Source organism: Amphiprion ocellaris, chromosome 23 (genome assembly GCF_022539595.1).
Source record: "Amphiprion ocellaris isolate individual 3 ecotype Okinawa chromosome 23, ASM2253959v1, whole genome shotgun sequence".
Classification (NCBI taxonomy): Eukaryota; Metazoa; Chordata; class Actinopteri; family Pomacentridae; genus Amphiprion; species Amphiprion ocellaris.
Window position 1 is genome coordinate 11,273,381 of NC_072788.1, and position 23,908 is coordinate 11,297,288.

Here is a 23,908-nt window from a genome sequence, read left to right on the forward strand (position 1 = left end):
CATATGCAACTTTGTGCACTTCCACAGGGTTGACTTTTAGTTCTACAACTGCTAAAACTGTGCCTTGGAGGCTGACTGGGGGAAGGGTTTTTATCACAACGTTGCAGATGTTTTCTTCGGTATATTCAGTCTTTAAGTTTATTTGATTTTAGACTTTTTAAAAAAAATCTTAATGAGGTAGCTGGAACTGGATGCCTCCTACAGCAGCTACGTGAAAAACAGATCAGCTCAACCTCATTCCTCCAAGTATTTGGTGTGTTTTCTCTGTTTTTGTGTTGGGTTCGACTACTTTTAACCCCCTGAAGCTGAAAGCAATTTCCGGGTGATTTTTTTTATTTGCTCCTGTCACATTTTTCACTGCAATATAAAGTCCTGCACCTCTCTGGAAACAGAACAGCCATGAAGAAGGAGAGAGAATGTTTTTGTGCAGTTTGACAAAGAAGAAAATACAAAAAGTTAGATTTATTTGATTATTTATTTTACAAAAATGTAAAAAAAAGAAAAAAAATGGAATCAACATGTGCAACATTTTCCTTAGTGCCCACAGGTGTTACCATTACTGGAAAAAATGTCTCTACAAAGTATAGCTTTAATTTCTCTGCTTGATCGTTTTCTACACTGCCTGCAGTTCAGCTGAAAAGTCCCTGAATTTTTGTCATGTGACTGTTAAGAATCTGTGAAGTACAAGCGGTTTGTTTTTTGCACATTTTTGAATAAGAAATGGAGTTTAGTTCAAAGAAAGAAAGTTAAAAATCAGTGGGTTTACCTCTTTTACAGTTCTTGGCTCTGATAAATGGTGTCATTTTGGAGATTTTTTTTCAAAGATAACCAGCTTTTTTCAAACCTGCCAGCAGGTTTTGGGGTTCAGAGGTTAAAAAGCACATGCACTATTTTTGGCATCATCATTGGTTTTGGCTAATAAAAGCTGCAAAATAAATATAACAAATATCCCAAAATGACATTAATAGACAGATAACACTTTCCAGTCTTGTTAAATGGAAAAAAAGAGACAGACAGACAGACAGACCGACAGATGGCATGTTCATGTTGCCTAAAAAGTTTTTTAATTATATATTTAAAAATCACTGTATTTTATATCTGCACCTTTGCAATAAGAGTTGGCCTAATAATAATGTTAATTCAGCTACATGAGAGACTTGATGCTCTCTGCAATAAGGTGGAAAAAAATATGTGCTTATCTTGGTTTTGGCATCTGCAATGGGCCAAAATGGGCTGGAAAATATCGGCATATTGGACAATATAGAGCTAGATGCGTTTTTTGATTCACAAATATGAAAATAAAGCTCACAAATGAATGATTTACAAATGAAAGTCTTGGAAGATTTTCAGAATTTGTACATTAACTGAATGTATTTAAATGTATATTTAAACGTATTTTCATTTTGTAGAATCTGTTGTTTTTGCAGATGTGTTTTATATTTGAAGTATATTTTTGAGAGTTTGTTACACAGATTATCATGCATTCCTGCTCTTAAACACTGTAACACGTTCTTCCTGTGCTATGAGAAGCAAATTACCAACATGTGCTTTAACAATAGATTGTCAAACAAATGCATGAGTACAATATGTTGAAAGTGAGAAATACTATATGTACATGTGCAAATGAAAACACAGAACCCTCTTGTTTAGCTTTTCTAGATTACAATATATACACAAACTCAGTCCTTGCAGAAGACTTCAAGGTAGCGGACTACAACATCAGCTTCATCATGGAGCAAAGCTCTCCTCCAAAATGTTGCACTCACACTCACATAGAAATCCAACAAACTCCAGAGTGCAATTTAGCTGTCTGCAGGTTTGCAACGACCAACTCCCCTTTTGCACACTTTGGTCAACATTTTTCATGTCCAGCTTCTCATCTTTGGGTCCAGTAAGATACATGGTGCAGTTTGTTCTGCAGAGAAAATATTGACTGCGAAGGTTTCTCGGTGTCATATGATTTATAACACTGCAGCCCCCTTAAATGTACCGAACAGCCGACCCCCTGATCTCCGAGTCTTACTGGCTTCAGAATGTTTGAGATGAATCTGCACGGTTTTTGTCAGCCCTCATTCATCTGTTGTGTTTTGTTTTTGTTTTTTTACTAAACACATGACTGCACAGACATCCTGACCTTTACTCGTCTTTAAAAAAGTAAAACTGAAGTAGTTTTTAACATGGATTATAGGAAAATCTCTTGTATTTCTTTTAAATATCGAAGCTAAATGTGTGTAGCAGCCAATGGCATCCTCACCGAGTCAAACAAAACAGCATCTTTTCTGACTTCTCACTTCTCTTTACGATGATTTATCATGGTGAACCAGGTTTGATGATCGTGATAGCGCTGGTTAATTAAGTCAATTTAACTTAGTCTAATGAGGTGTGTCTTTTGTTTCATCTCTCTGCTATTTGGGCTCCTCTTTACGGTTTGATGTCACGTTTTCTGTTCAGATTTCATCATCCTGCCTTGTTTTAATATGACTGTTTCATCTCTCCTCCGCTGTGCATCTCTTTCTGCTTTTTTCTTCTTTTGATTAGCACCAGCATCCTGCCTTTTTTTATCTTATGCCCGTGTTTATCTTTAACATCTTTCTGTTTTTCATCTTTTCTTTTTTTTGTCTGTTTCTCCTCACTCTTCATTTTAGCTACCGTTATTATGATGGATGTGTTATTGTAGAATGGCACTGGTAAGATGCTACATTTCTCAGTGAAGGCTGTAGAATAGAATTGATATTGTGTTTGATGTGTTTTTCCCTCCACCTCTTCCTCACCCCATAATGGAGACAGCTGCTGCCGCTGAACCTGTGATTCATGGTTTTGCAACGCGACTTTGTGCACTATTGTGACTTTGAATACCGAAATTCGCTGCACATTTTGAACACGTGAGCCCTTGTTCTTGGAGTAGATAAAAATGTCTCTGCCGTCATCAAAAAAATAAATAAAAAATTAAATGCTTGGAGGTGATTAGCATTTACCTTCTAGTGGTTAAATAATTAACACCCTGTTGGGGTTGATCACAGCATTTCCTCTTCTCTTTTTTCCCCAGAAACAGCCCATGAAATGGCATTTATGCAGATTTGGATGAATTGACCAATTGCAGTCTCATACATAAATGATCTGTGACATTGCATTGAATGGCACCTCTGCAAATTAAGTCATTTGAGAAGGAAATAGGTAATTCCGATGCCGCAGTCTGAAGTAGTTCTCGGCATGAAATTGCTCTTTTTTTGTGGCATTTCTGCTCAACAATTAGCGCAATAAAGCTTTTTCTCGGCTTCTCGAGCAGACAGTATATCTATAGTACCTTGTGCAGCCTTTTTAAACAGAGCCAAGTTGCTGAAATGTGTTCAGAATGCACATTTGATTATAATTTCTTCATCAAATTGACTATTTTCATTGATTGTATTTGTAGCTTTCAGGCAACAATCCTTGCAGCTGAAACCCACCCTGCTCCATTTGGAAATGAGCTGTTGTGCTTTTCAGTGACTCTCCAAAGTTTTGCCTGAAGGCTCCTACCATGCAGCCCTCAAAAATCATTCTCAATTTTTTATTTATTTTTTTGTCTGATAACTCCAGATGTAAGATAAGCCACACGCTGATATCTGCCTCTTCATATCCTGTTCCCTCGGATGCTTTTCTCGTGACCTCTTGTGTCTCTATCATCCCTTTTTATTTCCTTCCCCACCAAACTCGCCACCAGTTAGAGGACGATATTTAGTCTTTCTGTGCCCACTGCTTGTGTTTCTGTGTCCAATCTGAGGGCAATCACCTTGATGAAGTACCTCTCCCACCAGGTCATTAAGACAGCCCTGGGAAAATTATGTTTAATGGTTGCCCTGGTGAATTCATAAATCATTTATTTTTGCTGCACACCTGGCCCATTTATAATAGCTTAAATGCGAAGGTCTGCCAGCATTTATGAGGGGGAGCTGAATACTTCTGTGAACCAAGATAATTACGTTTAGCACCTGCAAATCACTGACAAATCCCTTCCTGAAATGTATAAATGTCTGGTCTTGATGTTTGGGATGTGGATGCTGTCAAGGCAGCTTTAATCTTTACTCTCGCAATGTATTGTTTCCCCTCTTCATTTCTAAATTTGTGCATTGTTTCTGACCACACTTTTTCTTTTTATTTGCACCTACTCTGTCGTGTGATCTGATTTGTTTCTGCTTTCTTTATTTTGTGATTTTGTCACATTGCTCAGCTATCAGGATTATGAACCCGAGATCAAGTAAGGCAAAATTGGAAAGGGCTCTTTTCCCATAATGCCATCTTTCATTTACTCCTTCATATGAGCAAATCAGCACCCAAATCCATCTGGCTGCCTCTCTCTGAATCATTAACGTGATTTATAGCACAGCACTCAGTCATGTTGAAGGCCACATTAGCGTGCACACAGGGCTCGGCTCTTAGATATACATACCCTACAGATGTGACAAGTAAGATTAGTTTTAAATGGCACCTGTATCTTCACAGTGCGCTATATAGAAATATTAGCACTGCAGTGTAGATATGGAGCTTACATTTGTCAACTGGAAGTCATTCTTTTTTATCTGCATCCAATATGTGTAAGCACATAAGCGCACTAATCAAAGTGACGGGTGGTGAATGGACGAGGTTCTCTGCCTCCGGAGAACAATAGCCTGAGGGCCATTCAGAAAGATTGCTAAAGGAATTAAGAAGTGAGCCATCAAAATGAACTCATCAATGTGAATAATTTTGAAAATGCACTGTAATGAGCTGTAACACCTGAACACCTGTGTGCACAGAGAAAATCAAAGAGTACATATAAATTGATGACTAAGTAGGGGATATAGTTTGCTAAAAATAATGATGATGACAAAAGACCTGGTACCGCTAGTATAGGGAACAAGGTGCAATCAAGTGGGAAATTATAACAGTATTCAATTTATTAGCTTTACATTACATGTTTTAAACCAGTTGAAATGAAGAGATTCATTCCATGAAGGATATTGTCAGTTAAGCCGTAATTAAGTTAATCTGACAAGGCTAAATAACAAAAAACCTGGGAACCGCTGTTGTCGGGATCAAGGTGCAATCAAGTGGTAAATCACAACAGTATCCATTTTTTTCGTTCACTAAATTAAAGAATATTTAAAACAAGGTCAAATAAGCAAGTTTGTAACATGAAGGTTACAAACAGATGAGAGATTTTTGAATTTAATTGACATGGCTGCATGACAAAAGCTTTTTCAACTGCTAGTGTGGGGATCAAGGTGCAGTCAAGTGGGAAGTTATGACAGTACTTTTTAACAATAAATGGCATTGAGTTTAAAACTAGACCAAATGAATAGATTTATTCCATGAAGGTTATTGTCAACTAAGGAGTTTTCAAGTTGATCCAACAAGGCTAAATGACAAAAAGTTGGCAACTGCTAGTGGGCATCAAGGTGCAATCAAGTGAGAAATTTTAACAGTGTTTACTCTTTTTTTTTTTCAATAAATCACAACAGGTATAAAACTAAGTCAAATTAACAGATTCGTAAGTTATTGCCAATTACACGGTATTTGAATCTGTCTGATACCACAGTTGGACAAAAATGGAGAAAAGTAGTGTTAGGAACAAGGTGAAATCAAGTGAGAAATAATAAGAGTATTCACCTTTTTATGCAATAAATGATATTGTGTTCAAATGAACAGACTCATAACATGAAGGTATTGCCAAGTAAGGGATATGTAAGTTCATCTGACATGGCAGAATGACAGAATTTGAAAACTGCTAGAAGTAGAGATCAAGGTGCAACCAAGTGGGAAATTACACCATCACCATTTACTGACATAGTGTTTAAAGCCAGGTCAAATGAATAGATTTGTAGCATGAAAGTTACTCTAAATTAGGTGGTATTTCAGCTTATCTGACATAGTTGTAGGGTACGACTGTTGTTGGAGGGGGTGTAGTCAGACAGTGGCTGATGGTCCAATGCAGCTGTAAATGCCAATTTGAGCAAATGTTTATTGACATAAATTCATATTTACCCATTATCTAGCTATTTTTCCCTGTTGTTTCTTCATTTACTTTGTCATTCGCAAACATAAACCTCAGGTACATAAAAAATCTCCATTACATTTTGACGAAACTGTTGCATGAAAACAATAAATTTATTCACTGTCACGCTGGTGTGACATTTAACCGTAGGCAGTATGTGACCCGCCATGACTCTAATTTACCTCATCCTGTTGCTGGTAGCAGCTGTAGATTAACCTATGGCATACATCTTAACATCTCTTTGAATTACATAAACCTGGAGGCTAGAGCCCTAATATAACCGATGACGGATGTGCAAAAGAGCAAAGAAGTTTGCACTATATTTAATCAAGGTAACCTGATTACTCCGGTGTGCATAAATTAGCTTTGACAACGCGAGCCATTTAAATTATAGGCTTCAGAAATGAAACATAATTGTCTCATTCAGATGGTTGTAGAGGGATTTGATGTACTGAAAGGGAAGCTCTTGTTCATGTATCCTCCATACATGTTGTGGATGACAGACTGAAAAGAACCAGACATTAATCTTGACTGTACCTCACCTACTGCAGCACACTCACAGTCACCAAAATACCAAAAGAGTGTAGGTGAAGCGAAAAAGCCACTTCTGGCTGCTGTGTGCCTGCACAAAAATAGAGCTCTTCTTTTCAAAAAGACTGTATTGTCAAGGGCATTTATCTCTGTTACACCTTTAGCATCAATAAGTATTTACAAGGCACTTGTCCAAACACCTCAGGCAATAGACTCCAACATGTAATATACTCATGTGTCTTCTTTAACTGGAAAAAATGTTTTTATGATCATATTTTCAAATTGTCCGTAGCATAGTTTGGAAGAGTGCAACATACAGATTATTTTCATTGTCATTTCCCGTCATTTTTCATTCCCTTTTTATTTGTTTTGTGTCTTTTTTCCCTGTAACTCGATGAAGTGCTGTCTTGAACTGATTTCCCTTTGGATATTCCTGCAGTTAAAGTTCCTGACATCAAACTTTCCATTAGTATTTGGTAGAATTTACACTCCTTCCCCTAGGTTCCAAACACCATTTCTGAAACTTCTACAATGCAACACCTTTGGCTGAATGGTTTTTAAGATGGGTTTTTCTTTACTTTCCAGATCATGGGTGATTGGAGCCATTGCCTTGCTGTGTCTGCTGGGCCTGACCTGGGCTTTTGGACTGATGTATGTGAATGAGAGCACTGTGGTCATGGCCTACCTCTTCACCATCTTCAACTCCCTGCAGGGGATGTTCATCTTCATCTTCCACTGTGTGCTGCAGAAGAAGGTACAGATTGTGTCTTATGATGTGTTGTGCAACTGCATATTGACTGCATGTGTAATCAAAGGTTCCATATGGTGATATCCATTTTTATGATGTTTTGCAAGTCTTAAAATATATGCTGTGACAATATGAAGCTTCCTACTACCATTCTTATAGCCCCTCTTCAAATAGATGGCTTCTGAGCTTTACAAGCTGGTCAGGATTATATTCAGGTTCCAAGTAGAAACTGCAGAGCTAAAAATCTGCAAAATTTGCTTGCCCACTCTGCTCCCTTCTTCCGAGGTTAACCATTCAGATCAGATTATTGTACTCTTTAGAGCTGCTTCTGCTAACTCTAAAATGTCTCAGCCACCAGTAAAACTCACCAGATGTTCTACTGTTGGCTGCTAGAGTGACCACAAGAGTCTTCATGCACTCTCAGCATCTGAGGAAATGGAGATCCAGTGGATTATTGTTATGTTTGATCGCCACGTCACCACAAGAATTGGAAAATCTTTTGTTTTAGCATTTTGTGCTAATGTGGCTAATGCCCTAATTACATGCCCACAGGTCAGAGCTCTAATGAACTTTCAGGAGATTCTGGAAACTTTAAGACCAATTTGACAGCAATGAATAACATCTTACAACTGTTCATTTCTCTCCTGCTCTCTGTGCTCACACAAGCTGTATTGTCATACAGCTAAATTCCTACTGAATTCCTTCCTGAAGGGGGCGGGGACAGCAGTAGCACAGCTGCATTTAAAGCTACAGACACTAAAATAACCTGTTTAGAACAGGACTTAAAGAGTTACACAGTCATGGTGAAATCTGGAAAATTTTGAGCTAAAAAATTGAAAGACAAACTCTGTACTGAATTTCATTGTGTCCTTCCAATGACAATAAAGCTTCTTATCTTATCTGTGGACATGTGAGACCTTAAATAATGCTGGAAAGGGGAAAAATATGGGACCATTGGTTTAATTGTATTAGTGAGGATGCTGAAAAACATACTCAAACGTTGCAAGAATGAAGTACAATGAGATGCTGATTTGTGTGTGCTGTGTACGTTTGTGGTTTTCTTTTCTGTAGGTGCGTAAGGAGTATGGAAAATGCCTGCGAACTCACTGCTGTAGTGGCAAAAGTGTGGACAGCTCCATCGGATCTGGAAAAGGCACCGCTTCTCGGGCTCCAGGACGTTATTCCACAGGGTCACAGGTTCAAGGACATTTTTTACTGCTAAACTCAAAATCTTTATATATATTTTTTTTTTACCAGCTTGATTTCCTTCTCAGTCTTGTTTTTTCACCAAGCCAGAGAAAATCGATGCTTATTCTGTCACAGATTACCACTGAATCTTCGCTATAAATAGGGTTTGGGCATGCTTTCCAACCATGTGATGTAGCTCCAGGCAGTGGGAACTTTATTCTAAATAATACAGAGAATGCCAGCTCCTGAATAAGAGATTTTAATAATGACTGTGTATGATAGATTTCAAACAGCAAAGGTGCTTGTTTGGAAGCAAGAAAATGCAATTCTTGTTCAGCTTTACGTTTCTTACGCTGCACTCTGGTACAGTGACGCTGACTAAAGTATTGGTCCCAGCTTTTGTGAGGAATTTGTTCACACAAACAAATTCAGATCTGACTGACTCTGCCATGACTTGTGAATTCTTGTGCGTAAGTGGTAAGTCTCCTTGTAAAGTAAATTGTTAATGGATTCCTCCCACATTGACATGAAGTATAGGGTGAATTGCCATGATATACCATAATTGAACATCATATCCATATTCCAAAGAGTGTGATTTCCTTCCAGTGTTCAATTATAAATAGTCCTTAGAGTGGAGCATGCAGTGGCAACCCACGATACAAGCTGGATTCTGCATATAGATCAAAGCATTTAATTATACACAGTGCTTTGACAAGATGGCTCTAACCTCACGCTCAGTCGCTTTATATGAAGACGACAGGAATGGAAACACTCGGAGAGATGTGCTTGTTTATTGCTTACGCCAAAGCTTCGAAATGAATGTGTAATCAGCAAAGTACATTTGAACCCGTCGGCTATGAATAGTTTGAGCTTCTGTCTGTCCAAAACGAGAAGAAATAGCAGTGTCATTTTCAGCCCATCTGTGTCCACGGTTGTGGGGGGACAACATGATGTACAATATGTTAATGAGATCAGCTGTGTCAGTTTGCGTTGCTGTTAAAATACATGAGCTACGCGTCATCTGGAGGTTGACACCGAAGTCGTCCGCGATGTGAAAAATGCTTTAAGCTCTTAGGAATAGAAAACATGTTCTCAGTCTAAATGTCAGCCTGCAGTGGAGGATTTCAGGAGTAGTTTAGGTGACGTGCACTGATAGCTGCTCCAATTTTAGTTAATGATGATGGCACTGCCAATGACTTAATTAAGCTGAAACCTGTCTGAGGTATTGGAGGCAGAAAAACAAGGTCTTAAAAGCAGAGCTGTCATTTTTAGCTTGGAAACAGCTACCGTGTTATATTCTGCATATGGCTGACAATAACATAGATGATCAAAGGGTCAAAGGATAAGTACTGTTCATTACATAATTGGACTCATTTTAGAGTCTCTCCTGTTGGTTTTAATAATCTTGTGCTCACCAAAGTAATGGCTAAGATCTGATAATGCAGTGAGCTGTACAAGAGGTTGTAAATAAACTCCGAGCGAAGCCAGAGCGCACGATAGAAACCACATAACAAACTGCTGCATACAGTGAGTGTTTTCACATCACTATGGGCTCTTTTTTCACTGCAACATAAAATCCTGCACCTCTATACAAACAGCACAGCCATGGCTGGAAGTAGAGAGAACTTGGAAACATCTTTTGTGAAGTATGATAGACTTATAATGCGATAAATCATAAATAAGACAAATGAAAGCTGAATTTAAGTGATTATTAATTGCACAGAAGTTGGCAAAAGCTGGAATCAACGTGTACACTATAAGTGTCAACAGGTGTTATGTGCATACACAGCCTGTAGTTCATCCCAGTTCAGTCAAAAACTCCTTGAACTTCTGTCACTTGACTGTTAATCTCAGATGAGTCACTCCTGACTTTACAGTTGTGCCAAAAAACACAGATTTTTTTTACCGTTGTCTTTTTTAGAGAATCTGTTTAGAGCAAATTAATTATCTTTGGCAATATTCTTAAATTTGATATGTTGGGTAAATCGATTTTGATGAAAAATCATGATTTTCAGCTTAGATTTGGTTCCTGTTCCTGACAGAATCACCTGTTACACATGATCAAGAACTTAATTGATGCTCTTACGATTCTTTTTTTTCTTTTTTTTAAATTCTGGCTCTGAAAAATGGCAGTTGCTGGTTTTTTGTTTTGTTTTTTGCTTCTTCTTCTTATTATTTTTTTTTTACTGTGAGATTTCATTGAGATTTTTGCCTTTAAGGCCCTAAGCGTGAGTTGTTTTTATTTATTTTTTTAATCTGACACTGCACAACAATATTAATGCTTCAGTATAAATGTTGATACTAATCATTAACATATCCCAGGCTGTGATGATGTAACAATTAAAAATCCACTTGCCACTAATTAGATAGAAAATACCTTTTTTGTGTGTTTTCATTTTATTTGTATTTACTGACATTTTTAAATTTAAAATATTCAAATTAAGGAATTTTTTTTAGTTGTGATCAGGAGTGACGTTGATAAAATAAAAAAAAAAAAAAAGTAACTCAATGAAAGTGGAAAATAATGATAATGTGCTGTATATTAATAGCTTAGAATCAATATTGTTACTAATCACTGATATATGTCTGACTGTGATAATCAAGAAAATAATCCAGTTAGCACCTATTATTTGGAAAATAATTCAATATGATTTTATAGAAAACATGCCTTTCAAACCTGCCGACAGGTTCTTGGGGTCAGACTGTTAAGTCGTCAAAATGAACAAGCTTCGTTTAATTAAAAGATTGCAGCTGACCTCATCGATTAGGTGGATTTATAGGGTTAGCCCCACATATCTAGCATCCAGTCAGAGATCCCTCGAGGGAGCTGTAGATGAAACCTTGACATTGTTGTTGCTGGTGGAGGAACTGCAGTAAAAGTGGACGGACGAAACAGGTGAGGTTGTTAAGCCAAGATGATGACTGGATAACTGGAAGGGCCACATATAAATCCCAGTTAGATCAATAGACAATTTCCTCCGGATGGGTCCGGCTAACTCGGGGGATTGTTTAAAACCCTATGATGTTGCTGTATGACTGTATTTCAGCCATTAGTTTGCTGAATTCATTGTTGTTTCATATGTTAGAAATGATGTCCAGTCCATTCAAAAATGCTTCAAGTAAAGCATTTAGTTGCAAAGGATTCAATTCTCACTTGTCAATTTTAAAGTTACTCCTTAAGGACAAAATTATACTTGTCAAAAAAACCTACCTTGAAATAAATAACATTTTTTTAAACGCTATCTTAATTACCATATATATGTGATGTCACTGTCATTACTTTTTTAATAACAAAAATATTTTTCAAATAATTAGAGCTTAGTAGAAGTTTTTTTTTTAATGTAAGATTTGTTAGTGATTAGCAACAACATTGACTCTTATATTTTGTGCACTGTCAGAGTTACAAAAAAGGACCTTAAGGACGAAAAGGCCTCAAAAAAGAAATAAACTACCATAAAAAATGAATAAATATCCCCTTTTACTTTCATTTGGTTAGCCTTTTATCCAACATTAGTCTTAATTATAATTACCTGAATTTTGACCCTTTAAATGCCATTTTCTGTACATGTCACTGTTGTTTTTATTTTTAATAAAACTCACACAAAAATATTATTTTCTATATAATTAATAAGTGGAAACTTTTATTTTGTTATTACAGCTTAGTATATGTTGAAGATTAGCAACAATATTAATTCCAATGCATTATTACTTTTCATACAATGTCAGATTTTTTTATAACAACTCACACTGAGGACCATAAACACAAAAATGTGCTCTCAATGTCAAAAACAATGAAATAGAAATATTATTTATCTTTGACCAAGCTGCCATTTTTTACAATCAGTTCTAAACATAACCTCCAAAAATTCTTTCATTTTCAGGATTTTATGCTTTTATTGTTAGTTGGTTTACATAATTTACACATTTTTTCATGAGTGATGCAAAAATAAAATAATCTATCTAGTTAGTGGTAAGTGGATTTTTTAAAAAATATTACTATTATTGTGGAAGATGTGAATGATTACATCAACATTAATTCCGATGCATTATTATTTTTGTGCAGCGTCAGATTTAATACCCACAAAACACACAGGACCTTAAGGACTAAAATGTCAATGAAATCTCAATGTGAAAAAAAAGTCAAACAAACCAACATCAGTCCTGATCATAACTACCAAACATTCATTCATTTTTAGGATTTTAACCCTTTAATGCATTATTTTCTTTTTAAATACCTCCTCACCTTTTATATATTTATCTGAACAATCTTCTGCCAAGCCTCTCTGGCAGAGGATAGAAAGTATTCAGCTCCATGGTTGGATATCCAGACCCTTAGCTTGTGCAACAGCCCATGGGACTCCATCATAATTAACCAGGATGAACTCTCTTGGATTGAGCCTTCGCAAACCAAGACACCGACTCAGAGCTTGACTGATGACTTTATTATTGACTCCACCTATCCCAGTACTAATGCTCATCTTTAATTGGAGGTTACTTATCCCCACTGCTGGCTTCTTTCATGATTCAAAAGCTTTTTCTTTTTTTTTCGCTTGAGGAAAAAAAACGTCAACACACTAGTAATACTGCTTATGTCTGGTTGATTTTCATTTGTCCTCCATGTGCAGATTTTTTTTTTGCATTACTGACAGCATTCAGAGTGGATATCCTGATGTGATCTGACATGTTTTTGTTTGTTTCCACAGAGCCGCATCCGTCGAATGTGGAACGACACGGTCAGAAAACAGTCCGAGTCCTCTTTTATGACCGGCGACATCAACAGCTCAGCATCGCTCAACAGAGGTACTTGGTCCCGCTGCAAATATTTCAACCAAAAACTCCTCCTCAGCACACCGGCCTTCACCTCAGACTTTATGACTAATGAGAGGAACATCTTTTTTCACTCATTTCATGAATTCCAGCTATAATTGCTTTCCTCTTAATGTAACTCAAGGGCTTTACAGAATTAAAAGCCTTTTTTTATTATTATTTCACAAGTGAAGCTTTAAAACCTCAATCCAACATTTCAAGTCAAGGCAAAATTAGCCATCAGTTTGCCTCCTAATAATTAAAACTCCAAGTAAAAAATATGCATTTTTTAAACTCAATCGTTAATTACTAGCAAATTCTGAAGCAAGGTGTGGGAATGTAAGAAATACGATGCATCAAAACAGCTGTCACTAGCAGTGCAATGTAGCACTTTGTCTGCATGATTGCAGAGAACTTTAGAGATTCAAGAGGATTAAACATTTTTTGTTTGTTTTTGGCGTTGTGCTGCTATATAAAATTGTGCATCATGTTATTTTGAAGCCCAAGCAAATCATTTAAAGGAATATGCAAGTAAACAGGATTAGCTGGTAAAGACGTTATTTATTTATGGTTTCTTTGATATAGTCCACATAATTAAACTGAAAACAGCTGTCCAGTGCAAGAATCCGAACTTTTAAAGGGAATTTTTAGGAGACTAAAAGGTTGAAAGATGCAAAGAAAGTGCACCGAGATGCCAAAAAGTTCTATCAAACTGCGGGACACAAAGCATTATGTTTAAAAACCTGGCATGAGTACATATTTTGTTTCCTGAAAAACTCCACAACTTTGCTCCTTTCGCACAACAACACAAAAAGATGTTTTACAGATTGCAACCTTACAATTGGCAGCTCTGTAGTCACGTTTTGGGTAACTGTGATCATTTGTTTTGTGAAATTGTTTATGAGAATTACAATAATTTTGGTGCTTTTGATTACTGCGTAAAAGGAACCTTTTTTTACTGAGCCATCTGACATCAAAAGCCTTGAAACAGAACCTGGGAATTGTCTCAGGAATGGTGCCGAATAACAAGCCAGAAATTAATTCAGTGGATTTCACTCTCAGAAACACATTAATAAAGAGCGTTTTAACATAATGCGTTTGACAGAGACAGTGAGTGGAGTTAACTGCGAAGTCTCTCAGGTTATGCAGAAAATCGACACCAGGCTGCATCTGATATCACGTAGCAGAAGCCTGCACTTGCTGGCATCCCTCCCCAGTCATCACATCTCTTGATAGAGGGCTTGAGTTCGGCACTCGCTCGCTCTCTAAATTCGCTCTGGGCGCCTGCTTGCATCGACGCTAATGCACAGTTACAATGATGGATTGATGTTCGACGCAGTGAGGAAGTGTCATGATCTCAATAATTAGCCACTCAGCTTAGCACCACCAACAGGCGCAGCTTTTATCAGGCTGGAGGTTGGACTGCGGGTCAGGGGAGTTGAAGAAATGTCTGCATGGATCTTCCATAAAGACAAAAAAGAAAGAAAAAACAGCAGAGCTAGAAGTTGTTAATGCGCTTTTACACCCTTCTGGCTTCTTACTAGGCCTGGATCTGAGTGATCCTGCAGCACAAGTATCATCAGGAACAGATGCAAATAGAATCGCACTCATCCAACGCTTGTTCCCGTGTTGTTATTAAAGAATTACAAGTTGAGGAGCGAATATTTGCTGCTGATTTGTCATTTGCATTCCCCCCTTCTTCGTCGTCTTGCAGCTGACGCTCTTGAGAGTCATGCAATCATCTTGATAGTGTTGCATGTTCAATTTATCCCACCATTCAGGATTATTGCCGCACAATCAGTGCGATGTTCCTTTTTTTTGGAAATCATCCAATTTCAACAAAAACAACAATAAGCGGGGGAATCTGTCATTGGGAGACTCTGAAAAGGGCGCTGGTGTTTATAGAATACACTAATTATGGCAAGCAGCAGCAGCAAACAAATTACAATTAAAAAACAAAAATCTACCCAACATTCTGTCTCTCAAGCAAAATATATAACTAATTAATGCTAAACAACAGCACTGTAATTCCTTTATTGCATTTTTCCAACATGGAAAGATTTTGTGCAATTAGAATACAAAGAAAAAAATAACTTTTTTGAGAAGAGTCACAAAGTAATAAAACAACCTTTTCTCCATTGGTGCGACAGATTCGGAGTGTCACAAACGAACAGCACACTCTGCCGGAGGATGTAATTGCTGTGTAGTAGATAAAAGATGTTTACCCACTACAGCATATGTGTCACCCTCACAAGTCTCCAATTTGGCTTCTTTTAAAAATAATAGCATCATTCCATGTTGACAGGGGAGGGGGGGAAAAAACAACTTGTAAACAGGAAATGAATGCGCAAATATTTTCGGCACGCTTGATATTCCGCATAATGTATTCAAACGCTTGGAAATAAATTATTTTTACCATCAGTGAAAGAAAAACAAACATTAGGGTGAATCTGCTGCATTCATGTTTAAGATTGCAGCCTTCAAAATGTGCAGCTAATCACTGGGCTCAGACTGTGAAGGTTGCTTTGGTGTGCTGGTATGTGGATGGGAAACTGATGAGTCATTCGGGCGAGATACTGGCAGCTCGTATCTGAAGACGAAGCATCGCATGAATAGAAAATGAGCCTCTGTTGTGTTTGTGTGAAGGAGGTGAGGCTGAGGCAAAGTAATGGCCATCTCGACTAAAGAGAGGACGTATCACTTCATTCAAAGGTTATTTCTGCGGCAGCACAAAGAGAATGAGATAATATTAAACTTTGGCTCTTTGGAGAGAAGGAAATATTACCCCACTTCAGTTCAAAAAGATCTGCAGTGCCAGAAGCAATAATAACAGTGAAGCGTTTTGACTTGCTGAGGCTCTGTGCTTCTGTTGCTTGTTAAGGTTTTTCTATTTTCACATAGCGTTTGACTCTAAAAAAAAAAAAAAAATTGTTGTTTTTGAAACAGAGCAGGTCTGTCACTTGGTTCCAGTGGCCATTTTGTTCGCCAGAAAGGGCAGCTCTTTCCAGCAGGACTTAGCTTGCTAGGCTAACATTAGCTTCATGAACTGGTTAAAAGTAAAATGTAATATTAGGTCATTATTTCCTTCTACCCATCACTTTGACCTCTTAGCTTAGATACTATCTTGTACATTTTCAGTGCAACACCAAAGCAGAGATGCTAATGTTGCTAATCAATAACAGGATACAGTAACAGCCTCCATACTGATAGAAAACAGTACGCAATTGACAACAAACCAGTGAACGGGGATTGTTGAAACATAAATCCAGCAATATATTTTTCTGGGACAAACTTACGTGGCCATTGTGTTCACCAAAATGGCAACAGTTCATGGCAGATTTGTCCAGTGAAGCTAGCTTACTAAGCTAATGCAAGCTTTGTGAGTTGGTTGAAACTAAATTGTAATATTAGACTATTTTTTTCCTCCCTTCATCACCTTTTCTGACTGCTTAGCTTACATACTATTTTGTATATTTTCCATTTGCAGTAAAACAGAGATGCTACTGTTGCGAAATAATGATAGCATTCAGTAAGGGATTTAGGATTTTCTTTGCCAAAATGGCAACAGTTTGTGGCAGATTTTATCTGGTGAAGCTAGCTTACGAAGCTGACACTAACTTCATGAGTTGGTTGAAAATAAATTGTAATGTTTGTTTTATACATACTGTTTTGTACTTCATGTGTAAAGTCATCTAGCACACCTTTTTAAGTGTAAATTTCACTGAATTCAGAGCAAAAGTGGAACACAGATGCTAATGTTGCTAGACAATGATGGCAGTCATGGACAACATCATATCAGAAAACAGTATGCAATTCACAACAAACCAGTGAACATAGACTATTTTAATGTAAATCCAGTAATAAATAAATTCGTTATTTTTTTTGTTTTTGTTTTTTTGACAAGTCTAAATATTGACACACTTGCCATGTCTTTACCCATTAAAGTTGAGGAGGAGGATTTAGCAAATGGTCAGTTACATAAGTTTAAAAGCGCCGTCTTCGACACTGGTGCTTTAAAGTTTGCGAACCCTTGACAGTTTCTAAATTTCTACATAAATATAACCTAAAACAACATCAGATTTTCCTACAAGCCCTAAAAGTAGTGAAAGAGAACCCAAATGAGACAAATGATACTGCGACCACCAATATTCACAGACAAAATAGGGTTGTTATGCTCAAGTGCATTGTTTTTCTTCTCTGAACATAACACTTCTCATTTAAAGCAAAAAGTTCTGTTTTAGTGTCATCATTACACAGAGCATGTTTCAGTAGTCTTCTGTTTTGTCCACATAATCACTAGCAAACTACAATTAGGAGTGCTCTTTTTTGGAGAGCAATGACTTTTCTGTTTGCACCCCTGCCATGCACACCATTAGTTTTACTTGCTTTGCCTTCACAGATAAGCAACATTAGATTATTTTCCTCAATAAATAAATGACAAAGAAGCTTATTTTTTAACTCATTTGTTTTACTAGGGATAAAATTTTGGGACTTGAATGAAAATCTGATAATGTTTTCTGTCATAATTATGCAGAAATGGGTTCACAAACCTTCAAGCCGCCGTGTACTAATCATTTTTGGCCTCATAAAGATTAATGGGCGTCCTGAGTGATTACTGTATTATGTCCTGTTTGAGTGTAGAAATGTACCAATACATGTGTTGTGTCGGCCATGTTGGTGCTTCTTTGTAATTTATGTCTGTTAACACGTGTATGCAGCCTGAACATGCAGTACAGAAAGGGGGGCTTTAGCAGTACAATTAACACACTCTCCATCGGTGCCATTAGCCATGTCAGTTCAGTGCTGCCACTTTCATGTAGCTTAACCCCCCCACACATTAATGATCATGTGATCATTTGGATGTTAACGGCTGTCATTGCTCAGCTGCATCTGCCAAACTGATATGTATGTTCTCTCTCTTTCCTCTATATCTCAATTTATCTTTCCACCTACCTGTTTCTGTCTTTACGCTCTTTTTCTCTTTTTTTCTGTCTCACTCTGTCTCTTTCTGGCTGCTCCAGGGGCTATGGCTAACCATCTTATACCTAATGCACTCCTACGTCCTCATGGCACTAACAATCCCTATAATACATTGCTTGGGGAATCGGCAGTCTATAACAACCCTCTGGGCATGTACAACACACAAGGTGTGCTAGCTTCTTTTCATTCTTTAACATTGTGGCTAGAGCAGTGTTTTCTTTATTTCTTGCCTGGTCCTGGAGAAACTGTTAGGTGGCACTTCTTTGTTCCCCATCCAGAACAATAAGCAGTCGCAGATGATTGTAATGGACTTAGACCAAGCTGAAAATACCACCTTCAAGAGTTTTTGCAGGGCTTTAATTAAAGAAAACACTGGTCTAGATGTCTTGAACTATTGCTTTATCACAAAAAAATCCTACAGGTTTGTTTTGCTGTGGGGTTTTTCATTGGTGGTGTATCTTGGCTTCTGGTCAGGGCATGCAGCTCGGTTACATAAGTCACTCTCCCGCATTGCTGTTTGGCCAACACAGATTGCAGAAAAAAAAATGAGGAAATCCTCTGAAATCAAGACTGTGTGCCCACAGGGAGCCGGATACACCACCAGTCATTTATTTTAAATGTGCTCTAATGTTGTCAGTGAAGCTTGTCTGCCATGTCTTTTGTCTCTTTGTTTTTTTAGTGCTAGCATTTCATTCTTTTTAATGCTGCTGTTGGGTTGTCAAACATTGTTGCTTTGTGATAAATGACATTGAAACTGATAATTTAAAATGCAAATCATTTATACTGCATAGAAAGGGAACAGTCTGCAGAGCAAACACCAGGGTTGCCATTTGTTTGATTTGTAACCTTTTTTGTGTTATAATTGCTCGTTCATAAATTCAATATGTGGGTTTATATATCAAAGTAAATTTGATCTGCATGGTATTTTTCATGTTTTTTGGGAGTTTTTCAATATATCAGCTCTTGCACCATTACAAATATTAGATCTGAGTATGAGTGATCAGCCAGAAAGCTACAGTATCCACTTTTTTTCTGGATCAGTCTGACTATTTGAGTGCTATTTTTCTCTCTGCAGAGCTGTTATTATTTTATTCCAGCTCCGAACAGTCAATATGAGATTGCTGTAACTTTGTGAGTCTGTAAAACTGGGGAGAAACTCGTGTAAAACTGAGATAAAAACTCACAGAGAGCTTTGATCGGTGGATAATTTATGTATGCAATACAAGTACTCGCATTGGAGCTCGCGATGAAGGACTATAATTCACTTACATCGCAATAGATGGGAAAGAAATATCTGGAAGAATGAAAATGCTAATGCGTCAAAAGATTTATCGGTGCATTTGACGCTCAAGTACATTTGCCAGGATCCTGCAAAAATAAAAGCTACAGCAAAACATCTTTTTTTTATCAATGTATTTGTTAAGAGAGGTTCTTTATGTGGCAAAAATTCGCATGGTGACATTCCAGGAACATTTTCTTGATACATCATCTGCATACTAAATGTGCACATTTCTCTTTCTACCTGTCACTGTTAAGCTTATTGTGTTTTCTTTTTCTTCTTTCCTTCCCCTCATGCTGTCCCTAAAAGAGCCCTACAGAGAGACAAGTATGGGAGTCAAACTAAACATTGCTTATCAAATGTAATTGACTTTGGCTTTTACTTTCTTTTCACTTGATGCTGACCAAAAGGGGGGTTAATGAAAACACTGTCGTTCCCTTTGGAAGTGGTAGAACTCTTTTGTGAAAAGGCGCCTCGCCATTAACAAGGAGACCTGTCTACATCCAATGACATCTGAATACGCAAATCCAATCAACGTTTCATGAGGCGCATCAATATTGATCGATCTGTAATCTTTTTCCCAGAATGCCGAGCCTTTGTTCATGCACTTATTTTTTATTTTTATTACATATTTTTTCAAACCATTCACTTTGATCAAGCCAGTGCACTTCTTGAAGGTCTGTGTCTTGTCAAATTTTCAAGAGGTCAGACGCCGGCGTTGACACTTAACAAGCTGGATGGCCTTGTCCGAGGTAGTTTGAATTATCATCAGATATTTGCTTTGATGTTGATAGCATGGGCTCGGCCGAGGAGATAAAATATAAAAGTTACATGTAGAGAGAACTGAAAGTCTCCTTCCCCGCTGCCTAATTCATGTTTAGAGAGTCGGTTACTTCTGTTCACATGGATAAAGCCTCATTTATATTCCTGCCATCGCTCACACGGGACAATATGGTTGGGGTCCAAATTTATAGCTTCTGGTTTGTCTTTCACTGTTAAAGTTAAGTGCATGGCTTCTTCTTATTGTCTCCTTTTGCTTGCTTTTGTGTTTTTGTGCCGTGTTTGAGGTCTGTGTCGTTCTGTGTTGCACATATATCAGTGTTTTCATCACTGCCATTGATTAATCAGTTGAATCTAATAGAAATTGAGTGGAAAAAAGGGGGTTTTGTGTAACAAGGTAAGTGCGTGTGATGTTTCCTGCATATTTTGTTCATGTAATCCAGAGAACTGTGAGTGTCAGGACATGATTCAGAATTCAAGAGCCACAGTGTTTGATGGCTGTAATTTGTGTTGGTAACAATGGTTAACATTTAGCTGTGGCAATTACATCTCATCAGATTCTGCCGTTCTCATTCGCCCACTCCAAACCTCCCCCGACCCCGTGTTTGTCATTTCAGAGGGAATCCTGAACAATGCCCGGGATACAAGTGTCATGGATACTCTACCACTGAATGGTAACCATGGCAACAGCTACAGCATCGCCAGCGCCGAGTACATGAGTGACTGCGTCCAGATCATTGATCGGGGCTACAACCACAAGGAGACCACCCTGGAAAAGAAGATCCTGAAAGAGCTCACCTCCAACTATATCCCCTCTTACCTCAATAATTCCCACGAGCGCTCGACCGAGCAGAACCGGAACCTCATGAACAAGCTCGTCAACAACGTGAGCAACGGCGGCAAAGATGGCGGCTACGGGATGGGCTTGGGGGTGGGTATGGGCATGAACGTGGCGCTGAGCCTGGACGAGCACTCCACCTTCGGCCCACACCACGACGAAGGCTTGGGCCTCGAGTTGATCCGCGAGGAATCGAATGCCCCACTGCTGCCACAACGGCCGCCGCCATCCCTGCAGGCGGTGGACAACCTCCACAATCACCTCCACCAATCGGTGCCACCACCCCTCCCACTGCCCCACCATCCCTTCTCGTCTGCCACCACCTCGTCGTCGTCCCGGCGGAGGATCCCGCAAGAGAACAGCGAGAGCTTCTTCCCCCTACTCACCAACGAGCACACCGAGGACGAGGGCTCGTCGCCCAGCCACAACCACCAGAGAGACTCCCTGTACACCAGCATGCCCATGCTGCCCGGCCTGCCCGACCCGTCCGCTGAGTCTGCCGACGGCTCCAAGGAGGGCAGCGACGCCAAAAGCCCCGAGGCCAGCTCGGACGACGTTTACTACAAGAGCATGCCCAACCTGGGTTCTCGTAACCACCTGCACCAGCTGCACTCCTACTACCAGCTCGGACGGGGCAGCAGCGACGGTTTCATTGTGCCCCCCAACAGAGAGGATCTTTCTCCAGAAGAAACCCCCCAGGAGCCCCTGCACCTGGTCACCAGCCTATAGGCCCCAACACGACCCCAACGGTATCCCTTCTTCTCTTCCCTGTGTCCCCTTTGTTCCATCAGTCGTTGGCAGTGGTAGCCTTTCTTTTTATTCTGTGTCCCGAAGACTGAGGCAGAGAAAATAACTGTACTCTTGCTGTTATTGACCACAAACAGGATAATAATCGAATCGGGGGGGGGCTAATATGTGACTGTTAGACATTACAGGATGTTGATGTTGTGTCCCTCCGCCTCCCCTCCAACCTCCAAACTAAATGTGGTTTGGCGTGTTTTTGTCTCATTGTCAAAAGAGACAAGAATTCCTCACACAGGATTTTTAGGTCTCAGAGACACACTGTAGGTCTGACAGTCAAAAAGGAACTTCACAGCCCCAAAGTTGAATCTGTCGCCAGAATAAACGGGAAATAAAAAAAAGGACTATTTTATTATACTTCTGTATCTATATTGACTTTTTGAAAGATTTTCTTCCTCTTTGGTGAGTTGCAGCACATTTTGTTTGCTGAAGTGTCCCTTCAATGAAAGAAAAAGACAAAAAAAAAAAAAAATACAACAACAACACAGACACACACATTTTGAACAATTACCATAAAGGAATTATTGATCGTATGCTTTCAAGCATAGCTGTTCTTTTTTCCTTTCGTTTTACTGTAATAACAGTTGTTAAAAGAGGGAGAAAAAAACTAATAAGAGAATTATGAGATATTTCTATGTAACTGTACAGATAACTAGCATTGCACATAATAGTATGCTTTTTTTTGTTCTGAGCAAACCCTTTGTCTCTGTAAATGTAGTGTTTAGGAGCAATTTTGTTCTGTTGTGCTGGCCTTTCTGGGTTTCTGGTTCCAGTCTGTTTTTCTTTTTCTTTTCTCTTTTATCACTTTCCAAGAAATGACCATCAAAATAGGAACAAAATAACACACAAAAAAAAAACATCACAAGGACTCACTTATCGTGCAGGCATATTTGTGGAATATATTCACCTTTAGTTTTCAGGTCTGTTTTACTTTCCATTTGATTTCTTTTTCCTTTCCTTTTTTTTTTTCCTGTGTAGATAGCAGAGTTCTGATTCACAGATCGTCAAGGACAGAAAATCACGAGGTGAAAGGTTTGTGGTGCATTCTGCATCTGCATTGGCATTCAGAAAACGCTTGTGCTTCTCAGAAAGAGAACAAATTGAACCTTGATGAGCACCAGGCACTTGTATAGAAAAAGAAAGATGGCTGTTTTACTTATTAAAGAAAGAGCTTTTGGAGTGAGAAAAACTGGAAGTGTTTTTTTCTTTTTCTTCTTCAAGGAGAAAATCTATTTATTTATTTGTTAAATAAGCGGTAATAAAAACAGAGGACGGAAGTAAGTTTAGTGGCACAAATAAGTTTTTATTATCAGCTATGATTATGGCTTCTTATTTATTCCTTTTTGTATCAGTTTCCAGGTTGAATGACCTCATAACTAATATTTGTTGTAACAGTGAAACTTGTTTGCCAACAAATAAATTACTGATTAAGATTTATCACATAGCTACGACAAAAAAGTTCTGGTGTTTTGTTTGGGTCTTGGAACGCTTTTATATGGATAACAGCTAAGGACCTGCAAATAATGGCGATCAAGTTTATTTTTTCAGTTTTTTTATTTTATTTTTTATTTTTAAATGATCAGTTAATATCCCTCATTAGCCCTCTGTCCAGTTTAGTGCCAAATAAATTTTGGCCCAGCAACAGTGGATGTGCTCTGTATGCTCTGGTCTGCTTTACAATAGAAGCAGTGATTTCATAAGCTGTAATAAATATTTCAATATCATCGCTGGTGGAACCAATGAATTCTTTCCAGATACTGTGTGTTTAATGTGAGCTTGACAAGCTGTGCAGGAGTCATGAGAGTCAGCGGGTCTGTTCATCAAGACACAAGAGGAGATGTAAGTATGTTCTGCTCTACAATAACTTTGAATAGCAGTATTTTATTGTTTCACAATAATGATCAGCAACAATAGAAAACACTTTATTATGGAATCACCACTCTCAGA

At 38.3% G+C, this 23,908-nt stretch overlaps 1 protein-coding gene across 17 annotated transcripts in view; it reads left to right on the forward strand.

Moving 5' to 3' along the window:
• The window catches only part of LOC111564120 (adhesion G protein-coupled receptor L3-like), a 266,802-nt gene extending 243,117 nt beyond the window's left edge, over positions 1–23,685 (forward strand). For 4 of the 17 annotated variants that reach the window (XM_055007689.1, XM_055007688.1, XM_055007692.1 and 1 more), the window contains 8 exons: positions 2,646–2,687; positions 4,208–4,234; positions 7,127–7,295; positions 8,361–8,486; positions 13,181–13,277; positions 18,305–18,430; positions 19,852–19,869; positions 20,940–23,685. In XM_055007689.1, coding sequence (XP_054863664.1) covers positions 2,646–2,687; positions 4,208–4,234; positions 7,127–7,295; positions 8,361–8,486; positions 13,181–13,277; positions 18,305–18,430; positions 19,852–19,869; positions 20,940–21,889 — 1,555 coding nt within the window. In that variant the 3' untranslated portion in view covers positions 21,890–23,685. Of the gene's footprint in view, positions 1–2,645; positions 2,688–4,207; positions 4,235–7,126; positions 7,296–8,360; positions 8,487–13,180; positions 13,278–18,304; positions 18,431–19,851; positions 19,904–20,939 lie in introns of all 17 variants that reach the window. The other 13 variants (XM_055007696.1, XM_055007697.1, XM_055007701.1 and 10 more) reach the window with 8 other exon arrangements.
• Positions 23,686–23,908: the final 223 nt, after the last annotated feature.